The sequence below is a fragment of the Ochotona curzoniae genome, unplaced genomic scaffold (genome assembly GCF_017591425.1).
Source record: "Ochotona curzoniae isolate NIBS_2020 unplaced genomic scaffold, NIBS_Ocur_1.0 contig_2210, whole genome shotgun sequence".
NCBI lineage: Eukaryota > Metazoa > Chordata > Mammalia > Lagomorpha > Ochotonidae > Ochotona > Ochotona curzoniae.
The window spans coordinates 32,804,285-32,828,726 of NW_024465369.1; the positions used below are offsets into that span (position 1 = coordinate 32,804,285).

At 42.5% G+C, this 24,442-nt stretch overlaps 2 protein-coding genes across 5 annotated transcripts in view; one reads left to right on the forward strand and one right to left on the reverse strand.

Moving 5' to 3' along the window:
- METTL8 (methyltransferase like 8) overlaps positions 1-21,984 on the reverse strand; it is a 105,891-nt gene extending 83,907 nt beyond the window's left edge. Inside the window, exons 1-2 of the mRNA XM_040971703.1 lie at positions 21,744-21,984; positions 21,235-21,288 (exon numbers count right to left, since the gene is read on the reverse strand). The gene's annotated coding sequence lies outside the window, so the exon portion shown is untranslated. The remainder of the gene's footprint in view (positions 1-21,234; positions 21,289-21,743) is intronic.
- A 248-nt stretch (positions 21,985-22,232) lies between these two features.
- DCAF17 (DDB1 and CUL4 associated factor 17) overlaps positions 22,233-24,442 on the forward strand; it is a 37,295-nt gene continuing 35,085 nt past the window's right edge. Inside the window, exons 1-2 of one of the 4 annotated variants that reach the window (XM_040971708.1) lie at positions 22,233-22,605; positions 22,960-23,063. In XM_040971708.1, coding sequence (XP_040827642.1) covers positions 22,480-22,605; positions 22,960-23,063 — 230 coding nt within the window. In that variant the 5' untranslated portion in view covers positions 22,233-22,479. The remainder of the gene's footprint in view (positions 22,606-22,959; positions 23,064-24,442) is intronic. The other 3 variants (XM_040971706.1, XM_040971705.1, XM_040971704.1) reach the window with 3 other exon arrangements.

A 24,442-nucleotide genomic window follows, 5' to 3' on the forward strand; every position in this document is an offset into this window, starting at 1 on the left:
TAAGGAGACATGACATATGTAGTCAGCCAGAGCTGCCTAACAAAATATCACTGACTGGTCAGCTTCAACAACAAAAGCTTATTTTTGCTTGGGTCTGGGAGGCTTAAAGTTCCTGACTGATGTGCCAGCACTGGGTTCCTGGTGAGGGCTCTCTTCCAAGCCTGTCAACGGCCACTTCCCATCACCTCACACAGCCTTTCATCTATGCGTCTACAGAGATACCTCTCTGATACTTCTTCCTCTTTCTATGGGGACATCAATTCTATTGACCTAGGGTTCCACCCCTGTGGCCTCACTTAACTCTTATTATTCCCATAAAGGACCTGGTTCCACACAGAATCACAGTGGGAGTTGGGACTTTAATATGGATTTGTGAGGGACACAGTGTGCTCCAGAACAAAGTCATCTTGGAGCCATGAATGGGCCTACCCTGAGGATGACATGGTACCAATTAAAGATGAAGCCAGTGATTTGGAAAATAAACTGGGAAGATAAAAATCAGGTCCCATTGCTAAGTTATTGGATAAAATTTTATTTGAGGGCCTGACACAGTGGCCAGTTGGCTAATCCTTCCTTTGTAAGCGCCAGGATCCCATATGGATTCCAGTTGGTGTCCTGGCTACATTACTTCCCATTCAACTCTCTGCTTATGGCCTGGGAAGCAGTAGAGGATGGCCCAAAGCCTTGGCACTCTGCACCTATGTGAGACCCAGAAGAATCCCCTGGCCTCTGGCTTCGCATTGGCTCAGCTCCAGTCATTGCTGCCCTTAGGGGAGTGAACCAGCAGATAGAAGATCTTTCTTTCTCTTCTCTCTAAATTTGCCTTTCAAATAAAAATAAATTTTTTCAAAAAAAAATTAAAATTTCAATTGAAGCCAGTCTTACCTCTTTTCTTTTTTTTTTTTAATGCTTTTCTTTTTTTTTTTAAGATTTATTTATTTTTATTACAAAGTCAGATATACAGAGAGGAGGAGAGACAGAGAGGAAGATCTTCCATCCGATGATTCACTCCCCAAGTGACCGCAACAGCCAGTGCTGCACCGATCTGAAACTGGGTACCAGAAACTTCATTCCAGGTCTCCCATGTGGGTGCAGGGTCCCAAGGCTTTGGGCCATCTTCGACTGCTTTTCCAGGCCACAAGCAGGGAGCTGTATGGAAAGTGGGGCTGCCGGGATTAGAACCAGCGCCCATATGGGATCCCGGCGCATTCAAGGCGAGGACTTTCGCCACTACAGCACACCGCCGGGCCCAATGCTTTTATTTTTTAAAGATTTACTTGAAAGTTTGAATTCCACAGAGAATAAAAGACAGGGTGGTGTGTAGGAGGAGAGATCTTTCATCTACTGGCCCACTGTCCAGGTGATTCAGATAGCCAGTACTGGGCCAGTCCAAAGCCAACAGCCAGAAATTTCATCCAGGCCTCCCACACCTGAGCCATCTACTGCTGTTCTTCCCAGGCCATTCGCAGGGAGCTGTATCCAAAGTGGAGCAGCAAAGACACAAACTGGTACCTACATAGGATGCTGGTGTTGTAGGTGATGGTCTTACCTGATATGTCACAATGCTGGCCCCATTTTAAATTTTCATCTAGTTATTTGAGCAACAGAGACTCTCTCATCCACTGGTTCACTCACCAAGTCCCCATAGTAACCAATGGGGCCAAAGGTACAAGACATGAACTTAATCCAGATCACCCACATAGATAACAGGAATCCAACTAGTAGAAGTATTATCACCACCTGCCTAGGTCTGCTATTGGCAGGAAGCTGAAACAGGAGCCAGAGCAAGGGACTAACCACAGACATTCCATTGTGGTTTGTGGGCATCTTAATTGCCAGGTCAAATACCCACCCTTCCACCTGTGTTTTTCAGTTATTTAGCCAACACACTCCCTTCATTATTTAAGCTGGTCTGAGTTTTCACTTATTTGTAACCATAAGTGGTAGAATTGATAGAAAAATTATAGATTCCCTCTGCTATCTAGCACTTGGGGGCAAAATATGTGGTTTGATCTAAACTAGGTCTGGTCGTATAGCACAGAAAATAATGATGATATGAGAGGGTCCAGCAGAGAGAAACTTGATCTGATAACAAGGAAATAGGTCTTAGCTAATTGGGGAAAAAAACAAAGAGGCAAATTGAAGAGTAGAAGGAACGAAGAGCTGAAGGGCGGCAGTGATGGACTTGAGTGGCTGAAGTCTGGTTTTAAGAACAAGGAGAAGGGAAGACAGCTAGGAGGTTCCAGTTAGCCACTAGGACTTGCAGTTTATTTGCTCACAAAGTAACAAGGTAGCAAAGAGAGGGACACAGTGCTTTGAATGAGAAGCACTTTAGAGCGAAGCTAAAACCACAAGCCACAACACAAATCCCTAACAGGCAAGACACTTGGCACTGACACAAGAAGCTATGACATGGATTCCCAACTACCAGCTCAGTTCACTTTTCTGAAGGTCCTTACAAGACAGCTCAACTCTGTGCTTTTCAGGAACAGTCTCCTACTCAGCATATCTCCTAAAGCAGGTTTTGCCAAACAGAAGCCCCATGATTACTTTTTTTAAAAATGTGTTTTGATTATGATAGTCATCTAAAAATAAAATCAATAGCAGCACATGTGTAACTGCTACTTGGTTTTGGTGCCTGTGTTTGCATTTATGATCTTGTTGGCAGCCAGAGGCACAGATGTAAGGGGTAAATGGTGCATCTGAGTATACAGCACACTGCACAAAGACCCTGCAGTATTCTGAAAGAGTCAAGACGTGCGAGAGTTGGAGACACACAGCACACAGCAGCACAGATGGGCTACAGTCAAAAGAACCTGTGTGCTAGGGTTAAGACCTTGTCGGTAAGGAAGGCTGCAGTTTAGTTTGAATACAATATTTAGCAATCACAACAATATTGTTAATTTGGATTTTACTGATTTGGTGGCTGCATTTCTGCTTTATTTCATAATTGAATAACAGCTCTAAGCATCAGGAGCTTATATTTAGGATTGTGTTTATAGACAACAGAGTAGAAATATTTATTTATTTTTAAAGATTTATCTTATTTTTATTGGAAAGACAGATTTACAGAGAAGATACAGAGAGAAAGATCTTCCATCTGCTGATTCACTCCCCAAGTTGCAGCAACGGCTGAGCTGATCCAAAGCCTGGGGCCAGGAGCTTCTTTTGGGTCTCCCACACAGGAGCAGGGTCCCAAGGCTTTGGGCTGCCTTCTACTGCTTTCCCAGGTGTATTAGCATGGAACTAGATAGGAAACGGAGGAGCCAGAACCAAAACAACACCCCCTTAGGGTGATGAAGGCAGTAACCTCACCTGTTGAACACTGGCCCAAAGCATGTTAAGTTAGAGACCTGAGAATCTTTTTCCCCCTTAAATGAAGGGTTATTCATCAGCATTGGAAAAATATTAGAAGATCCCGATCTTGGGATGAGCCAAGTGGCTTAGCCACTTGGGACACCTGCATGTCTTTTCAGAGTGCCTAGGTTCAAACCCCAGCTCTGCTCCCAAATCCAGCTTCTTGCTACTAATACACACACTAGGAGGCATATGATGGATCAAGCACTTTGGCTTCTGCCACTCACACAGGAGACCCAGATGGACAGAGTTCCTGGTTCCTGGCTTCTGTCTGGGTCAGAATCAGGCTGTTGAAGAATTTATAGAGTGAAGCAGGGGGTTTGCAGTGTCAATCTGTCTTTGTCTTTCTCTCTTTCTTTCAAGTAAATAAAATAGGGCTTTTTGCTTTGTTCTGTTTTTAAAGAAAATTTGCTTCCAGAGAATTCCTGCTTTTAAAAGAGAAATCCACTGAAAGAGTGAAAAATCACCTCATCCTCCTTGGAAAGCAGCTTCAGGTAGAGCTGAAGGATTTGGACAAAGTTGAATTCAGGTTCTGCCACTTAACTACCACAGCCTGTTGTTTCAGTTTGACTATCTCTGGCATGGCATTTAACTTTGTTCATCCCAACTCTCTCAATAAAATGTGGCTTAATAAGATTATGTCAAAATATATGAAGCTCCCAGGAGATACCATACATAGCACAGTGCTGGGTCCATGCTTAAGTGTTCAGTAACTATTTTACACTTGATAACTGTTTTATCTGGCTCTCCTTACAATCTCCACAGTGCTTTCTGAGGAGCATAGGAACAAGCCTTCTACTAAGATACTTCCTGCTTTAAACAGCCAAGAAGCTTCAACTTCCCAACAACATGACAGACATTTACCAGTGACAAGTGGGGGTGGTACAGTACAAAAAGGGTTGAACTAAAGATAGAACAGCCCCTAATTCAAGTCTTAATTCAGCTACCTATTATTTATTCCTGACTTTGGAGATAGTTACTCTGCCAAAGCCAAAGGGCTTGTTTGTAAAACAAAGCAAATCACTGGATGTCACAGATAAAAAGCCAAGGATTAATCACGTAAGTTCCAGAAATATTTTAAGGGGTACCTCTTAAACCTTGAAAAGGAAAATTAAAACCAATAAAACGAATAACTAGGAACACCATCTTAGGATGCCACTGTCCAAAAATCAGGTGACAAGGTGGTCAATTTGGACGAATCAAATTGAAAATGAGAACCAAGGCTTTCACTTACTACATCAATGCAAACAGGAGGGGAAAAGAGGTACCAGCTTCCCAGTATTCCACTTTCTCCCCAATGAGTGACACAGGGTGAGGACTAAGCAGATACAGCATCAACGGGAAAATGGTTTCAGGAGCCTAAGTGCCCTGATAAGGTGTTCACTGGCTTCCTCAAAGACACCCTGGGATGAGGAAGCAGAGGAAGAGGGAGAGAGGAAGTCTGGAGTGGAATGGCAGGATCTCAGCAGGGGCCCCTGGGTTAAGAAGCAGCTCTGCCAACAGACAGGAGGCTGGGCCTGTTACCCCTGCTAAGAGACAGGATGGCAAGCAGCCCCTCCAGAAAACAGCAGAGCACAGACTTGAAATCACACTTAAGATTTCCACCTGGTCCAAGAGGGACTCTTCATCCACCAACAGAAACAAACCACAATATAATCATTCTGGACCCAACACATCATAAACCTTATCCCAAGAAACTATATAAACTTTAAAAAAAAAATCAGGAAACTTAAGAACAGCTCAGAAAAACCCATAAATAATAATGTCACAGCAAGCTGCTTAATAGTAATTTAAACGTGGCCCCGGCATGATAGCATAATGGTTAAGGTCCTGAGCCTTGAATACCCCGGGATCCCATATGGGCAATGGTTCTAATCCCAGCAGCTCCACTTCCCATTCAGCTCCCTGCTTGTGGCCTGGGCAAAGCAGTAGAGGATGGCCCAAAGCCTTGGGATCCTGTACCCGCGTGGGAGACCTGAAATAAGTTCCTGGGGAGACCTGAAAGAAGTTCCTGGCTCCTGGTTTCAGATCGGCGCAGCACCGGCCGTGGCGGCCACTTGGGGAGTGAATCATCAGATGGAAGATCTTCCTCTCTGTCTCTCCTCCTCTCTGTACATCTGCCTTTCCAATAAAATAAATAAATATTTTAAAAAGAATAATTTAAATGTTAGTTATTTTCTTAATTTAAGATTAAGACATACATCATGCAGAGAAAACGTGGTAGTCTTGAACCTATGAAAGGTTTTATTCCCAAGGTCATGTATAAGACAGCTGTTTAGAGCTCAGAACCACATCTTCTATATGAACATTTTACGTAGTGATTAGGACATCAGGCTGGTCCACATATGCTTTTTAAACCCATAATGTAGATGAAAAGAAATATGTTTGTTGATTTTAAATGGTCTTAGAAAACCAGCAAATTCCATTTTCCTCAAATAGCTGAAACACTGCCAATCTGTACAGCCTGAGGCAACTTGAATCTTATTTAATACAAAAAACAATCTGATTAAATGATTATTTCTTTATAAAAGCAACAACAAAACATAAAACCTGTCAGCCATCTCCTTGCCACCTGACAACATAAAGTGTGTCTAGAACGGAATGTTTAACTAAAAATCAGACCTGTGCCCCCATGTGAATACCGTCCCTTCAAATCAGTCACTTTAAGAGATTCCTCCTTACTCCAATAACAGCAAAACATTTTTGAAATTCCATTTCCAGATAATGTCCTCCACAGCAGGCTATTGTTCTTTTACATAGCCTCAATGGTGGCAAACCCAGCTGAAGGGAAAAATGCCCTTTGTTTTCAGAGCAAGTTGTTCTCCTGGCCACAAATACATAAACTCTCCACAACCAGCTCAGAAGACTGCATTCATTAAGATAATAGCTTCTGGTATATTCTGTTTCCTAAACAGTCTTAAACAGTCATAGCTCATAAATCAAGTTCACACAGTACATACTGTAATACCACAAATGATAGTAGTCTCCATGCATATTCATCTTTTTTTTTTTAAAGAAACCAAAACTATCTGGAAATACAAATCAAATGTTTTTTTAACTTTTAACTAGAAAATATACAGAGAGAAAAGCATCCCTTGACAAACGCAACAAAAATAATACAAAAAATAATAGGAAAAAATTGAACTGGAAATGTACAGAATTAACATGAAGAAAGCCACACAACTCTACAAACAACCAAGGAAGACAATTTTAATAAAAAGGAGGACAATATGGTAACTCTTTGTACTATTTCACAACTTTTGTTTTTTAAATTTAAGACTATTCTGAAATAAAAGGTATAAAAAAAAAGAAAGAAAAGAAATAGAAAGGCCAGACTTTTGAAGTTGAGGATTCATTACTGTAAAAAAGGCAAATTCTTGCCAAAACCACCTATAAAATTAAAGTAATTCCAATTAAAATTCCAAAAATGTTTCTGGGAAACTGTTCATCTGGAAGAATAAACACGCAGAAAGTGCCAGGAAAATACTAGAAGGGGAAAGAGTGATACTGCTTGTGGGAGGCTGACCGGGGAGGGTGTGCTGCTTCTTCCACACATTACAGCAAGCAGACCCTGGCCAGGCCTCTGCTGCCAGGACATGCAGCTAAAGCAAATGACAAAGAATATAAAGTGTACAAAGTATATGTTAGCATTCCATTCATAACAAAGCATGTATCTTAAATCAGTGACCTAGAGCTAACCTATCCAAAGAAGTATATATTTTTTTTAAATTGGTTACTCATTTGGGGGAAAAAAAAAGTTATATCCTGACTCCACACTAAAAAAAAAAAAAAAAAAAGCAGCGGAGAAATTTACAGAGTTGGGCACAGTAGCTGCACATTCTGTATCAGAAAGCCTGGTGTAAATCTGGCTAATCAATTTCAGATCTGGCTTCCTGTTAATGCTTCCTGGGAAGAATGTGGAGTTGGGGGTGCAAGGCTGGGAGCAGGGATTTACTCTTAACAACAGTAGTGATAAGGAAGTTTCTTAACTGTTAGCATAACTGCTATATTTGACTCCTGTAATTGTTGCTTGGCTTTGCTGCATAAAGAACAAGACTGACGCCATGACAGGCCTAAGGTCAGGGAGTAGGCCTAAGTTTCACTTCACTTCAAACTTTTATTTTCCTCAGAGTGATGGAGTGGGCAGGGGCAATCGACCTTGGAGATGGGCCAAACAGCGGCATCCACACATCCGCAAATGAAATGTGGCCTACACCAGTACCAAAATAACACCTGCTTGCTGGAGACGTGTTGTCTGTGACTAGGAGGGAATAAAAATAGAGACAAGAGACAAGTGGGGTCCTTCTCAAGACTCCACTGCGATGGGTGAGACCTGGAGACCAGCTCGAGCTAGCAATAAAGTTTCTTTGCTTGGGCCCAGCGTAGTGGTTAAAGTCCTCACCTTGCATGCACTGGGATCCCATATGGGCACCGGTTCTAATCCTGGCAGCTCCACTTCCCATTCAGCTCCCTGCTGTGGCCTGGGAAAGCAGTCGAGGACGGCCCAAAGCCTTGGGACCCTGTGCCCGCATGGAAGACCCAGGAGAAGAAGAGCTCCTGGCTCCTGGCTTCGGATCAGCACAGCACTGTCCATTGCGGTCACTTGGGGAATGAACCATCGGATGGAAGACCTTCCTCTCTGTCTTTTCTCCTCTCTGTATATCTACCTTTCCAATAAAAATAAATATATCTTTAAAAAAAGTTTCTTTGTTTTTACATTAATGCATGTGGAACCTGTCTGTCCATGGTTCGGGGATCTTTTGGACCTAACAAGCAGATAATTGCTCAAGTTCTTGGGCCTCTGACACCTATGCAGGAGACCAGGATGGAATTCCAGGCTCCTGGTGTTGGCCTGCCCCACCTGTGGTTTTAGCAAGGATCTGAGGAGTAAAATAACAGATTTCTCTCTCTCTCTGTCAGCTTACCTTTCAAATGGATGAAAATAAACAGAAAATTTAAAACAAAAATGTTCAATAAGGAAACTTTAAAAAGTTTATAGAAAATGAAATTAAAAAGTAAGTTTGTTTTGATGTTTTTATTTTTTTTAATTATGTATTTGAGAAGCAGAAAATGGGAAAATAAAGAGAGAAGAGACATTTTCTCATTTCTGGATTTAATCCTTTATCATAACAAGCAGGGCCAGGACAAGCCGAAGGTAGGAACCAGGAACTCAATCCAGGCCTTCCACATAATTGGTAGAGACCCAATGGCCTCAGCCAGTCTCAGTGTCTCCCCAGGTTTATATTAGCAGGAAGTGGAGTCAGGAGCCAGAGCCGGGGATCCAGCCCAAGGGCTCTGATCTGGAACAATGGTCTCTCACCTTAACTACTGCCTGGTACCCAAACCCCAAGAGAAGCTTTTTTTGTGCCCCCTAAATTCTGAAATCTGTATATATGTAACTCCAGATTACTCAAAATTTTAATGCCATAAAAGGATACATTGTAATAACAGGACTAGAAACAGAAGAGGTGATTGTTTGTCTTACAGCCCAGATAGAGGAAAGCTTTACTGAAGAATGGGAGAGAAAAGAATCATTTAAACATCAGACCAAGGCCATAAGCTATTTTTTTTTAAATTAGAAAAATAAATAGGCAAGTAGATTATTTTAAAAAAATACATGGGCCCCGGTGTAGTATCCTAGTAGCTAAAGTCCTCGCCTTGCATGCGACACCACCCCATATGGGCACCAGTTTGTGTTCCAGTTGCTTTACTGCCCTTCCAGCTCCCTGCTTTGGTCTGGGAAGGCAGTCGAAGACAGCACAAAGCCTTGGGACCTTGCACTCACATGGGAGACCCTGAGGAAGCTCCTGACTCCTGGCTTCAACTCAGCTTAGCTCTAGCCATTACAGCCAGCTTGGGGAGTGAACCAGTGGATGGAAGATCTTTCTGTCTCTCCTTCTCTCTGTAAATATGCCTTAAAAATAAATTTGTAACAAAATGAATGGGTAGAGTAGATATTGTGCAGAAACAGTTAAGCTGCTGCTTAGGATGCCTACATGCTGTACTGCTGTGTCAGACAGAAGCCCCAGCTAATTTGCTTCTGACCCAGCTTCCTGCTCCTGCATCCTGGGAGGCAGCAGGTGGAGGCTCAGGCACTTGAGTCCCTGCCGCCCAGGTGGAAAACCAGAATGGAGCTCTAGGCTCCTGGCTTCAGCCTGCGTAAGCCCTGAGCATTGTGAGCACTTAGCTAGTGAACCAGAAGATAAAGACCTCTCTCTAACTCTCAAATAAATAAAAACACTCTTTTTAAAAAAGCCAGGGAAAATATACCTTAAAAAGATAATAGTAAAAATACCTGTAAAATACAAAATACTAATATTGCTAATAAGAAATGCTTAGGAAATAAGTAGAAATGATCTCAGTAGAAAATATACTAATGTCAAGAGCAATCATTCATGAACACACACAAATGACTACCAGACATTTGAAAATACTCATTATACTACATTTTTTTCTTCACAGCAATCCCTTCATTCAAAGGTGGGGTCCATTAAGCTAGTTCCAGCCATCGTACTGATACGGTCACTTCCAAAAGAAGAAAAAGACCATATCTTTCTTAGACTTCCTTTTAAGGAATGAGAAAACTTTCAGAAGCTCTCCAGAAGATTTGCTCTCAGATTTTTATCTGTCAGGATTGGGCCACAAACTGGTCCCAAACAAACCTTGGATAGAGAAGGGTTGTTGGGCTAACCTTTGTGCAGATTCTCAGAATCTGTTCCCAGGGGGGTCTCTGTGGGTCTCTCAAGGCCCTTGTGTTGTGCGGGGAAGTCTTCAAAAGATCAGGATTGTCATCAAAATAACATAATATGTGAGACACATAACTGCTCAATTGGCTAATCCTCCCCTTACAAGCACCAGGATCCCACATGGGTGCCGGTTTGGGTCCCAGTTGTTCTACTTCCCATCCAGCTTCCTGCTTGTGGTCTGGTAAAACAGCAGCAGAGGGGCTTAAGGACCCTTTGCCCGTACACATGAGAGACCTAGAAGAAGCTCCTGGCTCCTAGCTTTGGAGCAGCTCAACTTCAGCAGTTGCAGCCACCTGGGGAATAAACCAGCAGATGGAAGATTTTTCTCTGTCTCTCCTTCTCTTCGTAAATCTGCCTTCCCAATAAAAACAAATAACTCTTAAATAAATAAGTAATAATAATATGATGTCCTTTCTTTTCTTGCCAGGACATCTGTACTTGTGCACAGGCAATGTGACAATGCTGGCAGCTCAGTCTGACTCACAGCAGTGGCAACAAACCAAGCCAAACAGCCCTGTCTCCTTCAACAACCACACACTCACAGAAAGGAAAGGAAAAGCCAGGCTCCCTGAAGGCACTTCTTTGATGAACCAATAAAAAAAATGCTGTCATAGAACACCATTTTTTGTTTTGGAATCCTCTCAAAAATAAACAAAAGCAAGCCTGTCAAGAAAACAACTGACACCATTTGTTGCATTTGATAAAACTCAAGCTATTAAGCAAAATCAGAATTCTGGAAAACTTGTGTTTACTACTGCGGGCTTCACAGCTTTCCAATACTTAAGCATCATTCAAATGACAATGGGTATTTTTGATGCTATGTAATGAAATGTGCCAACATTTGGAAGCCCCGCACAAACCAATAAGTCACTTATGTTTTCAAATGAACAGCACATGTGTGAACGAAAGATAAATTCAGAGTGTGAGACAGACCAATGGATTTTAATGTAGCAAAATTTAGAAGTTTACCTATCAGCTTTTAAATCGTATACTTCAATTAATCTTGAACAAACTATCCTTGTTGAGATGTGATGCAGTATCAAAGTTGGCCACCCACCCTCATAACACACTATTACAGCACCTTTTCCATTTCTAACTTCTTATCGATATGAAGGAGATCAGATTTCTTCAAATGCATCATGATACAGAAGCAGTTTTCAGAACCCAGCCATGTCTCAGAACCCACATTATAAGATTTGCAGGGATATGCCTTGGCATAGTACATTAAGCTTCTACCTATAGTGCCAGCATCCCATACAGGTGCTGGTTTGAATCACGGCCACTGCACTTCCAATCCTGTTCCCTGCTCATGGTCCCATTTACTCACATGGAGGCTGAGGAAGAAGCTCTAGGCTCCAGGAGGCTGGCTTTAGACCAGCCTGCTCCAACCATTGTGGCCATTTGGTGAATGGAAGCTAGTGGATGGAAGATTTCTTTGTCTCACCTTCTCTCTAAAGTCTTCCTTTCAAATAAAGTAAATAAATCTCTTAAAAAGTAAAAAATTGTTAAAAATTTTAAAGAGAGTTTGCAAAATTGTAAAACAATGTCATTATTTAATTTTTTCTTTTTGGAAAATATTTTCACAAAGATAATACTCACATTAAAGTATAATGGGCTTATTATTGCTTTTAAGAAATTTAATCATTTTTTTCCAGGACCTGTGCTGTGGCATAGTCCATTAAGCCTCCATTTGCAGTATTAGCATCCCATGCAGGTTTTTGTCCACAAGCCATGACTGCTCCCTGCTAATGTGCCTGGGAAAGCAGCAAAAAGATGATCCAAGTCCCTAGGCCTATGCAACCATGTGGGAAACCCAGAAGAAGCTCCAGGCTCCTTGCTTTAGACTGGTCCTGTTCTAGCTATTATAGCCATTTGGGTAGTGAACCATGGATTGCTTTCTTTGTCTCTCCTCTCTCTGTAAAGCTATCTTTCAAATTAAATAAATAAATAAATAAATAAATAAATAAATAAATAAATAAATAAATATTGAAGAAAAAGACAAGGCTAATTTTTTAAAAATAAATAATTTTTTTCCATTAGACTTAGCTTCTAATACAGTAAATATCTGTGGCTGTGACCCATATAAACAAATTTTTTTTTGGTGGGGGGACTATACAATTTTGTAATGTCAAAGAAGTTCTGAGACCAAAAAATAGATCACTGCCTTATATGAATTTTCTAGAGTCACATGGATAGTGGAAAGTCCCCCATATATATATGGCGAGTGCTGCAATATGGTAGGCTAAGGCATTGTTTGCAACACTGGCATCCCATACCAGAGTGTGGATTTAGACTCAGCTGCTCCACTTCCAATGCACTCCCTGTTACTCTGCCTGGGAAAGCAGAAGATGGCCAAGTGACCCACATGTGAGACCCAGAGGGAACTCCTGGCTTCTGACTCTGGCCTGGCCTCGCCCCCGTTGCTGTAGCCTTTGCAGGAGTGACTAGCAAATGGAAGCTCTCTTTTTCTCTCTCTGGCTCTCTAATTCTCTACCTTGCCTTTCAAGAAAACAAATTCCTTAAAAATATTAAAACAATTTTCATTCATTTTGGCAAATGTAAGACACTACCATCAGTGGTGTGCAGGAACAGGTGGTGGGAAGGACTGTGAACTGTTCCACCTTTCCTGAGGGTACTTTTTCTAGTACTGACTAATATTCTAGAAATGCACCCCAAGAATAAAATCAGAACATTATATTAAGGGTATGTCACAGCACTATTTGTATACTCTACTGAAAAACTATTAGTAATCTAAAGATCCACCTTTAGAAGATTGATTAAAGTATCCAAACTAAGAAAATTGATACATTTTAAAATGTTGCTAAAAATCTAAGTTTATTGATAGGGAAATATATCCATGATTTATTAGGTAGAAAAAAGTCAGACACAAATTAATATTTGTAGCATGGTCTCATTTCTAAAGACTAATAGAAATAATATATCAATAATTAATATATCAACAATCAAGTGATATTAGTATAATTATAAACATAACAATATAGTAGCAATATTACTATTTAGTTAATATAAACATGAATCTATTTCTCCATACATATGCATAGACAAAGTTTGTTGGAATTTTTAAGCTCTTTCTGATTGAAAGGGTGAAAAACAAAGCTTGGATTTTCTTTTTAATATGTCTTAAGATGGCTTTTTCTTCTCTAAGCAAATTCAAATTACCTTTATATTCAGAAAATATAAAAATATTATAGTCTGGAAGGCAGCAAATGATGGTCCAAGTACTTGAGCCCTGTTACCACCGTGGGAGACCAAGATGGAGTTCCAGGCTGACTCAATCCTGGCTGTTGGGAGCATTTAGGAAGTGAACCAGCAGATCAAAGTCTGCCTTCTCTCTCTCTCACTCACTTCTCTCTCCCATTGTCTCTCTGCCTTTTAAACAAACACACATTAAAAAAAATCATCAAATATACAAATTTTTATAATCATCTTGAGTGGAGGTTCTACAGCAGGGAAGGAACTGGGAAGAAAATGATGCCAGCAATAGGTGAAAAGACATGCTAGAAAGATTCCAAAACTGCCAAGTGTCTCTCCCTCTCTCCTTTAGAGAGGCACCCCACCTCCCAGTCCTCTCTCCGGAGGTGCTTGCCCTGCTCACCTGGTCACTCCCCAAACAAAACTGTCTGAAAAAAAAAATTTTTTTTCAAAACTTTCCTGTGGTTACTGATGGTTACCAGGGCTACGAAGGTGGGCGAAGTTTGTCTTGGACCCACTTGTCCTTTGTACCTCCTGCCAGACCTGGACAAGGCGGTGTAGATCTGACACATCACCAGGAAAACGGAGCCCAGGTGGACCAAGGACTGCGTTCCTGCCTGCATCCCCCCCACCCCCAATAAGGACTGGAGCTGCGCCAGCTTAGGGTTTCCATGTATAAAAGCCTCCTGTGCACTTCTTTGCGCAGCTTTCCATCCCCGCAGCTCCCTACTTTCTCTCTGCCTCTCCACTGTGCGGAGTAAAGGCTCGGTGACAGACTTCCCCCCATAAAGGATTCTTGTCAACAGTCGGCCGAGGCTTTTTTCTTTTCCCGGTGGTCAGGCAAACCTTACAGTTACCCTTTTATGGAGAATCAAGGTGCTCTAGGATCTGCCAGAGTATGACTAACTGGACCCACCTAATGCTGGATTCAGGACCTGATTACTTTGGGCCCGAAGAATCCCAGATGAAGGTCACTTAAAAGGCCCTACTCTGACCCACCACATAAGGCAGATGGCAGATGCTGATGCAGGGCAGGGGGAACAGAAATTCCTGACACAGACAGAAATTACTGGAAGAGGGAATAAGTAGCAGAAGATGAGAATTAAGTAAATAATGGACACAGAATGCCAGGCTCCAGGGATGGGACCCTTTCCTGTCCACCAGTGGTGAATTCACCTGTCCAAACAGCTGCTGGACATCATGGCTGTTTTCCCTCTCCACGTGGCAAACCATGTTCCCATGTCAGCCTGGTCCTCTCACTGCTAGCACTTGGTAATCAGCACACAGGACTGGCCCTAGAGGCAGGAGCGAGCTCCAGGGAAGGCTTGTGCCCCCTCTGCTGGTGAGTGCCGCCCCGGGACCAGAGGCTGACAGCTCACCACCAGCCCTGGGATTCACCTTCCACTCATCAGCCAACTGCATCCCAGAGCTGAGGAACCAGTTCCTCAAACTGCTACTGTACCAGAGACAATTCTAGGCTAGGCGAGTGCCCCCTCCTTTTTATATCAAAGACAAGCAGGATACAAACAGGCTGCGACAAGATACTCCATCAAAAGCATTTTGGTTTCACCTTATTCATTTGCATTCATCACTAAGAAAGGTCAAGGGTTGACTCGTGTTGCAAAATGGAGAGGCATTAGGATTGGATTCCCAGTCCAACAAACTGCCAGCTTGCCTTCACACCTAATCCTCACAACAGTCCCGCAAAGGGCTGAGGAACACGGGACAGGCTCTTGTGTTCTCAACATTTGACCCAGGCAGTAGCTGAGGCTCAGACAGGTGACAAGAGTCACCCTGGTTACAGAGTCACAACAGCCCCCTCTCTTCGGGCAGGTCTCCTGGCTCCAAACTCCAGGTGCCATTCAGTCCTCCATGAGCCGGGCCTGGCATGCTTCTCAGGCAGAGGCGCCAAAGATCTCAGCTGTACGTTTCCATAAAATAATCCCACTGCTGTTCCAATTAGCATGGGAATCTTAAATGCTGAACCCTAAATCTGAGGGTTTTATACTGTGGGTAGTAAAATTACCTGATTTGCAGGAGGAGTAGACATTCTAATAAAGAATACACCACAAACCAAATCAACGTCAGAGTTTCTGTGTGTCCTTTATACATATCCATAATACAGTGAGTCCTGTCATACTGCCCATCTTACATTTAAAACTGGGCTAGGAGTTCTCAACATCAGGTCCTGCTTTCTCTGAATTTTCACAATCTTTTTTTTTTTTTTCCTTTTTAAGATTTTTTTTATGGGCCCAGTGTGATAGTTCAGTGGCTAAATCCTTGCTTTGCATGTGCTGGGATCCCATACGAATGCCAGTTTGTGTCTCAGCTGCTCCACTTCCCATCCAGCTCCCTGCTTGCAACCTGGGAAAGCATTGGCAGAGGGCCCAAATTATTGGGATCATGCACCCAGGTAAGAGACCCAGAAGAAACTTTTGGCTTCTGGCTTCAGACTGGCTCAGCTCTGGCCATTGTGGCCATTTGGGGAATGAACCAGCAATGGAAGATTTTTCTGTCTCTCTTTCTCTCTGTAACTCTGCCTTTCCAATAAAAATAAATAAATCTTTAAAAAAAAAGACGGGGCCCAGCACAGTAACCTAGCAGCTAAAGTCCTCGCCTTAAAGGTACCAGGACCCCGTGCGGGCACTGGTTCTAATCCTGGTGGGCCTGCTTCCAATTCAGCTCCCTGCTTGTGGCCTGGGACAGCAGTCAAGGATGGTCTAAAGCCTTGGGACCCTGGTGTGGGAGGTCCAGAAGAGGCTCCTGGCTCCTGGCTTTGGATTGGCTCAGCTCCTGCCATTGTAGCCGCTTGGGGAGTGAATCATTGGATGGAAGATCTTCTCTGTCTATCCTCCTCTCTGTATATTTGAATTACCAATAAAAATAAATAAATCTTTAAAAGAAATTTATTTATTTATTAGAAAAGCACAGTTACAGAGAGAAAGAATGAGAAATATAGAGAATCATTCATCTGTTGGTTCATTTCATAAATGACTACAAAAGGCAAAGCAGGGTCAAGCAGAAACCAGGCACCAGGAATCCATTCAGGTCTCCCACAGTGGTGGCGGAGGCCCAAGCACTTAGACCATCTGCTGCTGCTTTCCTAGATTAATTAGTAGGGACCTGAATTATAAAGTGAATACTCAGGACTCAAACTGGCACACATCTAGGATGCCAGTGTCCCAGGCAGTAACTTAATTTGCTGTGCCACAACACTGGCCCCTGAATCTCTATAATCCTGATGATTTTTCCCTTTAAGAACAAAGTACTTCTAGATGCTTTTTATTGAGTGATACGCATAAAACCATCAGTACTGGCCTGGTGCGATGGCTCAGCTGGCTAATCCTGCTTTTTGCAAGCACCATAATCCCATATGGGCTTCCATTCATGTCCCAGCAGCTCCACTTTCCATCCAGTTCCCTGCTTATGGTCTGAGAAAGTCTTGCACCCTTGTGAGAGAACTAAAAGAAGCTAATGGCTCCTGACTTCAGATCAGCTCAGCTCTGGCTGTTGCAGCCATCTGGGAAATTAGCCAGTGGACAGAAGATCTTTCTGTCTCTCTTTCTCTCTATAAATCTGCTTTTCCAATAAAAAAAGATTTATTTATTTTTATTGAGAAGGCAGATGTACAGAGATGAGGAGAGACAGAGAGGAAGATTTTCCTTCCGATGGTTCACTCCCCAAGTGACCGCAACAGCCGGTGCTGTGCCGATCTGAAGCCTGGAGCCAGAAACTTCCTCAAGGTCTCCCACATGGGTACAGGGTCCCAAAGCTTTGGGCCATCTACCATATCTTCAGAACAGTTGCAGACTCACAGAAAAGTTGCAGATAGTACAACGTTCCCATATGACTACACTTTCTCTTGCTATTAAAATCTTAAAAAAAAAAAAACTAATTTTTTACAACTAACTCAATGGTAACACATTTTTGAACTTAAAATCATATTTTATTCAATTTTTAAAAAATTTTTGTCCTTTTTTTCCCCTCCATGATGTTCCCTGTATCATTTTTCCTAATAAAATATGCTGTCAGCATCATTGTTGTCATCCTCTGCCCTGCAGTGTGTTTAGCGTTTATCCTGTTTCCCATTTACTCTGGGGATGTGGGGACAACTTATTGTGGTTCTGTCTTACTACTATTTCACTCAATTCTTTCCTTTTCTATATCCTTAACTCTCACTACATCACAAGTTCTATCAACTATCAATTCGACTTCCCAAACACATCCTCAGCCTGTTTACTTTCATCTCTCCTGCTACTATTCAGGTCCAAAACACTATCATCTCTTTCCTGGACTAATGCAACCACTTTGGAATCTTTCTTGCCCCTTCTACAATACATTGTTACAATACATTCTCACACTATGGCCTTAATGAACTTACTATAACACAAATTAGATTGTATCACTTCCCCTTCATATCCTCCTTACAGCCTTCTATCACAAGAGAGGAAAATCCAAAAGCCCATACCATAATTTACAAAGCCAAACATGACAAGGGCCCAACTCCCACTACATGCAGCTCATCTCCCTCCTACGCATTAGGGAGCTGCACTGACCTTCCCACAGCTTTTAGGAAAAGCCAACTTTGTTATCACAAGCCCTGGAAAACCTTGCCAGAGGGCATCCTTTCGTTAGGACTGCTATTCTTAAAGATTTGTATATTTATTTAAAGTTACACAGAGAGAGATGCAGAGACAGAGATCTTCTATCCATTGGTTCACTGTAAAAACAGCTGCAACAGCATTATTTTTCATCTATTTATTTGTTCTCCATCTCTTCCCACTTGTAGGGACCTTGCCTATAGTGTTCACTGCTACATAAAATAGTTTCGAACACACTATCGATGAAAAGTAATTATATACCAAGTCAATGAGGGTTTATGGCTTTAGTTAAAAATGTTTGTTTCCAAATAAATTTAAATTTAATAATCTCAATGTCATTTACATATAATTGTTTGTGCTTCATTAAACAAAGTGTGCAAAAAGCAGCTTATTAACTTCTAAGTTCATATTTCCTCTTCCTTGTCTATAAAAAATGGCCAAGTATTATGTATACATATCAAAAACAATGGGAAAAAGAAAAAGAAAACTAAAGTTTTTTCTAGGCACAAAACCAAGATAGTTCATTTCCCAAACATAAACTGTACTTATTTGTGCTAATTTTAAACTTCAGCAAATGGCAAATATATACTTTAAATGTAAAATCCTTGAGAGCTTAAGTTTTTTGCAAGTTATTTTTTCTGAGCCTGGCACAGTGGCTCAGTGGCTAATATCCACCTTGCAAACACCAGGATCCCATATATGGGTGCCAATTCCTATCTTGATTGCTCTACTTCCTTTCCAGCTCCCTGCTTGTGGCCTGGGAAAGCAATCAAGGACAGCCCAAAGCCTTAGGACCCTGCACCCACATGGGAGACCAAGAAGAAGCTCCTGGCTCCTTGCTTTGGATCATCTCAGCTCTGTCTGTTGTAGCCACTTGGAGAGTGAACCAGTGGATGAAGATCTTTCTGTCTCTCTTCTCTATAAATCTGCCTTTCCAATAAAAATAACAAATCTTTTTTTAAAAAAAAAAAAAAGTATTTAGAAATACTTTAAAATATTGTGGTTTCCTACTAATTTAAACAAGAAAGGAAAACAGTCTATATAGATGCTAAGCTAGAAGTACTTAGCTTCCAGTAACACATTCTATGTAAACACAGTTTTTCATTCAACATACTTTCCCATGAACCGCAGTGTACTATGGGGGCAGAATGAAATTACTACTCAGCAGGAAAGACAGGCAAATGATGTTTCTAATATAATGACACAATTACAGGGGAGGAACTTGGAAACACAGTCCAGGCTAGCTACTGAACTGCAGGGATCAGGAAAAGGGTTCAAGTACAAGAGATACCAGGGATACATATTGATATAAAGACAAGAGGCAGAAGGGCACTTTTTGTAGCAAAAAAATGTGCCAGTATCCCACATCAGAGTGCCTGGTAATGGCTCCAGTAAGTACCCAGGTTTCTGCCATCTACATGGCAGACCTAGGAATGAGCGCCTGGCTCCTACCTTTGGCCCCACCCATTCCTGGCTGTGTGGGCATCTGGGAAGAATGAGTGGGCGGCAGCACTTGATCTCTTTCTCCCTTTCAAATAGAATAAACATTTTAAAAAATATAGAGAGACAAGATGGAGAGGAAGAAAGCCTCAGAGAAATAAAATATAAACACCCATTGGTTTGAGAAAGTAGGTAAACATGTTAGAACCACGACAGCAAAGGCAAGGGGTGGAAAAACAGGTGAAAACACTGTAAAGAAAAGTACCTTGCACACCACTCGAAGGGATTCAGATTTCATTCCATAAGGCAGCCATACAGATCCCTATGGTGGGTACAAACATCCATGGTTACGAAACTTTCCTAGGGAAACCCGCACATCTTCACTGTTTAAGATGTTCTTTATTTGAAAACCAGAGCTACAGAAAGACACAGAGAGAGACGGAGATCTTCTTTCCCCTATCTTCACTCTGCTGGCTCACCTCCCAGACAGCCCAAAACACCAAGGGTGGGCCAGGCTGAAACACTGAGCAAAGAGCTTCTTCTAGGTCTCCCACCCACCCATGGGCCATTTTCCACTGCTCTTTCCAGGCTACCAGCAGGGAGCTGGATGGAAAGTGGAGCAGCTGGACTCAAACCAGTATCCATAAGGGACCAGGTTTACCCCTAGGTCATAGTACTGGCCCTGGCAAATCTTTCATTTCCTACTTAATAAAAATTCAGATATTTCAGAAAACTTTCAGAAAAAAGTTAACCAGAAAGATACTCTGGATCACCTGGATGACCAGGCACTTTTTTAACTGGGTATGATCACAAGATGCTAGTTCTTACACTTGTATTTAGAGGAGTACGACTGAACAGGTGGCATCACTTGCCACAGTATAAGTTCATGACAAAGAGGAGGGAACTATTTATTATATGTAAATAATGTTGTGGGTCTGGTGAGGGTCAAATAAGGTCACAGGAGAAGAAAAAGGCAGGTTCTGAAGTAATTTAAATATAGAGAAGCAGTCAGGGCTTTGAGTAGCCTCCTACACTGAGACCTTCCCATAAGGCAGCATGCTAAGGGGAGGGACAGCAGACAGTCCTGTCCCAGTTATCTGGGTCCAGAAAACAGCCTCACTGGTCACAATGACTACATATTCATTTGGATTTATTGGTTGTAGAGTTTTGCCTCATTTAACTTGCAAATGTTTGTAAGATGTAAGGAATTTAGACCTAGAATTATATTTCCATATATTTAACACACTGAAAATGTCACATGTGTCTTTTTCTTCTTCTTTTTTAAATGTGTGCAAATATCAACAAGATGGTCTCTTTTTTTTGAGGTGGGGACTGAAAACATTTTAGGGTGACAACAGGGCATCCTAGGTATCTATTCAGTAGGTTTGAGAAATTCTGCTGAGTTTTAACTACAAAAGGCACGCTCCATGCTTTGGAAAACTCCCGGCAGTAGCCTGCAGGCCTCTGGTGAGTGCTGGTGGGGGACATTGGATGACTCTTCTTTGGGTGACATAGAGGTGAGCTAAAGACCACGGGGAGGGGACAGGGAGAACAGCCAAGAGGAAGTTGGAAAGAGAGAAATGATAAAATTCTACTCAGCAATTAGAATTTCATTTTTAGCCAAAGGAAACCCAGTTATCTTTACTGGGTTCCGGTTTTCTCACAGCCACAATCGTGAATTACCAAATTAACTATTGCAGCCACTTCCAAAAATACACAAAGCACTCTCCCTGCTCCCCCTACCCCACCGCCAGCTGGAAGTAGGACCTGAAAAATCAGCCAGAAGCCCAGACCCCTGCAAGGAAATTCAGTAAAGGTAAGACAAGAATACCCCCAAATGTGGGCTGAACAAATAAATCCTGACTCAAGACACTCACCCAGGGTCGCACCTTTTGCTGTGTCAGATGTGATCACTTGCTTCCCTTGCACACCTGTGGACAAGAGAGTATGCCAAGTCCGTGAGAGAGACGTGGAGAGCATCCTCAAAGGGCTTGCGTCCAGCAATGGGACACTCCTGACACGTGGGTACTGCCACTTTAAGCGTAGTGGGAACTTTCAACACAGGAGCAGGGAGAGGAGTTAGTAAAGTTACCTCTCACAGAAATCAAAGCGGAATGTCTTAGGCAGTCCCCTAAGAATGTAAGCATTACATATTCTATTCCCCCATAAAGAATGGGATTGAGGGAAGGAAATTACAGCAATTATCCCCAAACCAGGCCGTCTCCCCACAGGCCACAGAAGGGCGGGCCTCTGGGAAGGAGTAATTCAATCCTAGTTCGCTTCTCTGCATCGCGCTTCCCCTCCCCCTCCCCACCACCAACCGGGAATACAACAGCAGGGTTCTCAGATGTCAACCACAGAGTGAAGGGCCAGCCGTGGGGCGTACCTTTAGCTCCCAACCCCGTGTGTTGTTTATTTAGTGGGAGGATGTGGAGGGGAAGGCGGTTCGCACTAGACACAGAGCCCCTTCTTTAGGGAGCCTGGTCAGAGCCTACCAGGGAGAAGGAATGAGAGATGTGAGGGTGGGAACAGGGCGGTAACGAACCGACCACTGAGTTCCGGGCACGCCAAAGAAGCGCAGACCAGAAGGCAGCAGCACGAGGCCCCGAGACCCACCCGATCGCGCAGCGCACACGGCGCAGACCCGGAAAGGCACACCAGTCCCACCTAGTCGCCTCCGAGGTCCCGGAGGAGGCGGGGCTGAGGCGGAACCACGGGCGCCAGGGGCGGGATAAACTAGAGGCGGGGCCCGGGCGCTTCCGGAGGCGTGCCCCGCAGCCTGATGGGTGTTGTAGTTCTAGATAACCACCAGGTTGCTCCGAGAACTACATTTCCCGACCGCAGAGCTGCAACGGCAGGCTGCGCGGTGCGGGGCATTGGCAGTGTCCGCAGTCCGAGTGCTTCCCCAGGGGCAGGCCCCGAAGGGAGTCCTGATATCGTTTAGCGTTCTGGCGTCAGCGGCTCTGCTTTCTTTCGCTTTGCGGCTTGGTGTCCCCAGTGCATTTCCCAGTGACAGCTTTTTTGGGCTGACCCGCGAAAGTTACGGCCTCCAGATCTGGAGGTAGCGGCTTCCGTCCCTGTCCACTGTAAGGGGCGCGTCCCTCGAGGGTTAGGCCAACCCCATGGGGCCCACCCGGAAGCCTAACGTGTGCAGCCGGCTGAGTCGCCGGACGCTGGGCTTCTTCTCTCGCGACGCAGGCGTGGTGCAGAGGACGAACCTGGGCATCCTGCGGGCGCTGGTGTGCCAGGTGACCGGCGGAGGGCTACACGAAGGGCAGGGGGTGCGTGGCGCTCAGGCCTGCTTTGGGGTGCAGTTGTATGCCCTGCAGCCCCTCTTTAAGAGGGTCGCGTAAGAAGGGGAGAGAGAGAAGTGACCTGAACCTGGGGAATTAGTCATAGGCGTTAATAGGGCTGCCAGATCAGTTTAGTTTTAAGCTTCTTAATATCTTCCTACAGAAGTTGATCACCTCATTACACCAACACGTAGCGGAAAGTGAGCAGGAGCTGGAAACAATGGTTTTAAATAACTTAGGTGAAATTGTAAAGTTACTACCTGGAATTGTGTGCACAGAAGAGTCTTAATGAGTACTTATGTTTTTCAGAAAAGTACAACATTTAAGAACGTTTGGACAACTCATTCCAGGGCGCCTATATCCTATGAGAGGGGAAGAATCTATTTTGATAATTATCGGTGCTGTGTCAGCAGGTAACTTTTCAGTGATGATGTTGGTCATAATTCACCTCACTGTTGATTTTAACTGTAATTTTCATAGAATGATAAGCCTACATTTGTGCTTGATAATGTAGAAGAGAGGATTCAAGTTAAGGCTTGGTGGTGAAGTGCATGTTGTTTTTGTTTTTATTTTTCCTCTTTATTTTTATTTTGTTGATAATCTCTGAGTAGTTGATTAGGGCTCAAAGGGTCAAGGGCTAAAGTGGATAAAATCATTGTTATCACATTCTTTTTTTTCCTTCTTGCAACTGTGGAAAGGGAAGAGATAAGGGGAAAAGCCACATCTAGCCTCCCAACCATCCCAGGGTTGTTTTAAAAACCTCTTTAAAGTTGCAACTTTCTGTCTGAAATACCAACTAGAAGCAAACCTACTTTTTAGTGCAGGCACAATGATATATATCTCAGAGTACTGCCTGATATTTTATCCTACATAAAAGATACCAGAATCAAGAATGCTGGTTACAAAATTACTAAATATGCTTTGGAGGAAAACATAAATATTTTATTTGAAAGTGCTTGCCTTTTTTGTAAGAGAAAACTTTTTCAACCGATACAAAGTATTTGTAGATCCAGGATGCTTAACAGTATCTTTGTCTGTCAATGTCCAATGAAAACCTAAAGAGAAAATTGCGTTGAAACCCCCTCATAACCGTTTACCTATATTCAAGGGCTCTAAACATTTGCTTCAATTGCTTTGTTTATTTTTTCTTATTTATCTTATTTTTTAAAGCTGAATATCTTAAAGATATTCAAAACACTATCAGCTTGTATGTGCTGACTTCAATTGGGGACCTGGATTGAGTTCGAAGTCCTCAACTTTGGTCTGGCCCAGTGCCAGGCACTGTGGGGATTTAGTGAATGAACCAGAAGATGGGAGCTATCTGTGTCTGTTACTCCAAAAAAAAAAAAAAAAGATAGCAATACTCAGCATTGGTAGTAGAAGCACAAATACAAAATTACTCAGCTTTTTGAAAGGTAATTGTAGGAATTAGAAAGTTACAAAAATATTCAGAAATAGTAATTTTTTATCTACTAATTCTCATTTAACTATCAGAAAGAAAATAAATTTGATTGAATTCAGCCAAGATATTCATGCTAAATATTCAGAGTTAAAAGATTCAAAACGGTACAATTTTAGAAAACATTGCCCAGGTTGGTCTAAGTTATAAAGAAAAAAAAGTTGAAGGAAATGAACACGATGTTAATAATGGTTGTTTCCACATATTTAAACCATCTTAATTATTATATTGTTCAGATGTTTTATGAATGTATGCCATAAATAATATGATCAGAAACGAAGTTACTCTTAAGAAGAAAGCAAATAACTAAGTATATTTTGATAGTCTAAATCT